At 33.6% G+C, this 3,569-nt stretch overlaps 1 protein-coding gene across 1 annotated transcript; it reads right to left on the bottom strand.

The window, feature by feature from the left end:
* Window positions 1-1,822: 1,822 nt before the first annotated feature.
* On the bottom strand, window positions 1,823-2,875 carry LOC136085220 (uncharacterized). Its single transcript, XM_065806507.1, has one exon. It carries the CDS (start codon window positions 2,873-2,875, stop codon window positions 1,823-1,825), a length of 1,053 nt encoding a protein of 350 aa, XP_065662579.1.
* Window positions 2,876-3,569: the final 694 nt, after the last annotated feature.

The raw sequence follows: 3,569 nt of genomic DNA, 5'->3' as shown, positions 1-3,569 counted from the left end.
ACCCTATTTTTTTTAAAAAAATCAATCTTCTCTAAAATCCTCTATTATACTCTAAAAAATTGAAAACTTGATCAAATCTTCTCTTTAACTCCTTTTTTTTTATTTTTTTATTTCTTGATGGTGCCATCATGAAATGTAGGTACCATCATGAAATGTAAAATATGTTACAAATTCCTGATCTGCAAAACTGTATAATGTCTTAAAGGGCATTGGGTTGTTAAAAATTATTTTAGGAAATCGATGTCATTAAACATCAAAAATGGCATCTTCTAACCCCTTGCCAAACCCAAAAAATGTTGAAACACTGGCGTTAAACCTATATAATTATAATTTGCAATCTTTTAAGTCGTCTTTTAGCCTATGCTGATGTTACTTCAAAGTTGTGTGAGGGGGCAAGGAATTTAGACGTTAAAGACCTTTCACACAAACTAATCTGGCTTTAGTCGATATACTACAAGAGTTAATAATAAAAATAACTTTCAGAAGATTTCCAATACTTTCTTCCTGGCATCTTCAAAATGTTTAAAAAATTAATTTGGTATTGACAGGTTAAATAGTTTTTGTGTTCCTAGTAGATGAGACATTTATCATTTTCAAAATTTATACAAGCCGATACTTTTCTTAATATTTTATATATACTGTGGATGAGTGAAATAAAAACGTTAATTAAGAAGAGTTTTTACTAATTTATTCTAAAGTGTTACTTTATAAGGCAAAAAATTGGCAGTAATTTTTTTTGACAAATGCTGTTTGAACAATTTTTTTAAACTTAATCATCTAGATTCAATCGAATTTATTAAATAGTAAAAAACAGTTTTAGTCTTCAACGGTTGAAATAATTTTGTAACCTTCAACTCATTGAAGAAACTGGTTGTCATTGCTCTAGTATAAATTCAGATCGTAGCACAATCTATCTGATGAAAGATGGTATTACTTATATATGTGATAATCAATAAAAGTCAATTAGTTTTTAAATGACCAGACAAATACTGGCCTTTATTATATGGCTGGTTGTGTATTTCATGTTATGCATAGTTAATGTAACAATATCAGTCTCTTTGTTCCAAAATATAAAATTAATAATAAAAAGTGATAATAAATATGACTCAGAACCAGGAGTTTTCATGCCGGCTCTAGCTCAATAACCTTCATTGGAAGGGAAGAGAACTTTCTGGATAAATGGTTTTCCCCTGTGTTTTGTGATAAGACCTTTAGGGTTTTTCGGAGGAACTTAACTAAGTAATAATAACTATAATAAACTTTTAAGTCACAGGTAACTTAAAAGGAAGGATCGTCCTGCCAAAATTTTGAATGTAGCGCAGTTCCGTTTACTGCTTAGGTCTCTCTGTTGACTTAAACCGCCACTGCTCATATGAGCAAAACAACAGCATTCCATATACATTCTATTTTACAGCGCTCAACATTTTTTCTTTGAGACCTTACCAGGGCCGTACCAGGCCAACTTTGCGCTTCGGGCAAGCAAATAAAATTGTGCCTCCCTCCCAAAAAAATATACAAAAACACATTATATATATATTTACATGAAAAAAAATTAATTATTGATCACAAAATTTATCGCATCAAGTTAAAAGAACAATTTGTCACCAATGTTTCACAAACTTCAGTTCAAGGTCACTTTTCTGGCTTTTTTGGAGGCAAAGTCACTAATGACATCATCAAAATCAAGTGCGTTGGCCACTTCATGTTCAATTGAAACTACTGCCAGACAAGACAAACGTTATTGGCCCATAGTTGATCTCAAATAGTTTTTTATGATCTTAAGTTTACTGAAGCTTCTTTCACACGTGGCAACTGTAACTGGTTAGGTGCGGAAGATGCGAATAGCAATTGCCGTGTTAGGATAAGCATCAGTCAATGAGTATTTATGAATGAGCTGCAAAATGTCCATCGGGCTAGATTTTTCAAAGTTTTCCATCATGACAGCAGCTTGATATTTAAAGCTTGCCATTTTTGACTGGAAATCTGAAGAATCTAAATCTGCCATGTAAATTTTAGACAAATTTTTGGCTTTAGTCTTAAGTTCATCCACTGAACTTTTGGAGAGAGAATGTCCACTGAGGAAGTCAAAATCTGAGGATACTGCCGACATAGCTTCAAACCGCCACTCAATTTGTGTGAGAATGCTGTCAAACACAAGGTTGCACTGGGATCCGAAATCTGTTTCTGGTGACAAACGGCAAAAGTCATCTTCAGCTTCATAAAGTGCCATCTGCTTCACTTTGCGCTTTCTCTTCATAGGAAAGTCTCCTTCAATTCCAATTTGGATAGCTGTTTCTGCAGCAGCTTTGATAATGTTGTCCACCCCAACATCTCTTAGATTCTGAATGGAAGCCTTCAGTCCTTTCATTTTTTTTGCTGCAATGTCAATTGAAATGTTTTTAGACTGAAACAGTTTGTTTTCCCGGTCAATTAAAAAAAGAATTTGACACCAAAAATCCAACAAACACAGAAAACTGAAATCAATTTGAATGATGAGCTCTTTTGCACTGCAAACTGAGACAGCATTTGTCTTGGGAGTGTGAATTATGGATTCCAAAACTTGAAGAACTTCTTTTATTTGTCTGTGTAGTGGGATGATTGCTTCTTTTTTGGCAGACCATCTTGTATCACTATTTCCCTTTAGTGAGATGGTCAATGTTTTCATCAGTTTTTCCCATCTTAAGGTAGAACTTGAGAAAAAGTTAAAGATGACTTGAACTTTTCCAAAGAATGTAATCATGAGTGGAGAAACTTTAGCAGTATGGACACCAACAAGGTTTAAAGTGTGAGCTGCACATGGAACAAATCTTGCAAACTCATTTAGAGAATGGATGTGAGCTTGGACGCCATTATATTTTCTGAGTATTTGGGTCATCTGCTCTTTGTGGGAGGCATCTGGAGTGCAGTCAAACAAAACAGAGTAGTATTTAGCTTCTCTGACATTTGACAAAATTTCATTCCTGACTTTCTGCCCAAGTAATTCAATCAGCTCATTTTGAATTCGAGGAGAAAAGTATTAACATAGGGGAGGATGGGGGTAGTTAGGATCGAGGGTAACTCAATGATTTCATTTAACCTTAGAGTCTTCCCTCCGAAAAGCCAGAAATTACTCGAAACCATCCTAATTTACCATTTCATGCTACACACAAGCATTATAAAATTTTGCGCATGCGCATAGGATATATTGCGTTTTACGTATTTTTTGGACCAAAAAAAAATTTTGGAGCATCGCTTTCTTTTAACTTTACTTAAAAATAAGTTTTTCTTATAAAAAAAAAAAGGTTATCCCAACTCGTCAATATTTCAACACTCTCAACTCGTCAGTATGCCATCATGGGTAAAAGCCATCATTTTCATTAAAACAAGCTGTGTCTGCTTTGTTCAAAAGATAAAATTAAAGTAACTATTCCACTAAATGCACAAAACTTGAATATAAAATGCATGAAAATTTCATTTCTGCACAGTTAATAGTAAAATCACAATCTTAAATATATGAAGGAAATAAAACTACAACAGCACATCCCAAAATCGATTTTTGTTGATTATAAAAACAGTACTTGTGCACAAGG

This window comes from Hydra vulgaris, chromosome 09 (assembly GCF_038396675.1).
Source record: "Hydra vulgaris chromosome 09, alternate assembly HydraT2T_AEP".
Classification (NCBI taxonomy): Eukaryota; Metazoa; Cnidaria; class Hydrozoa; order Anthoathecata; family Hydridae; genus Hydra; species Hydra vulgaris.
Note: the sequence above shows the minus strand (reverse complement) of the source record. Positions and strands in the feature narration are given on the sequence as shown.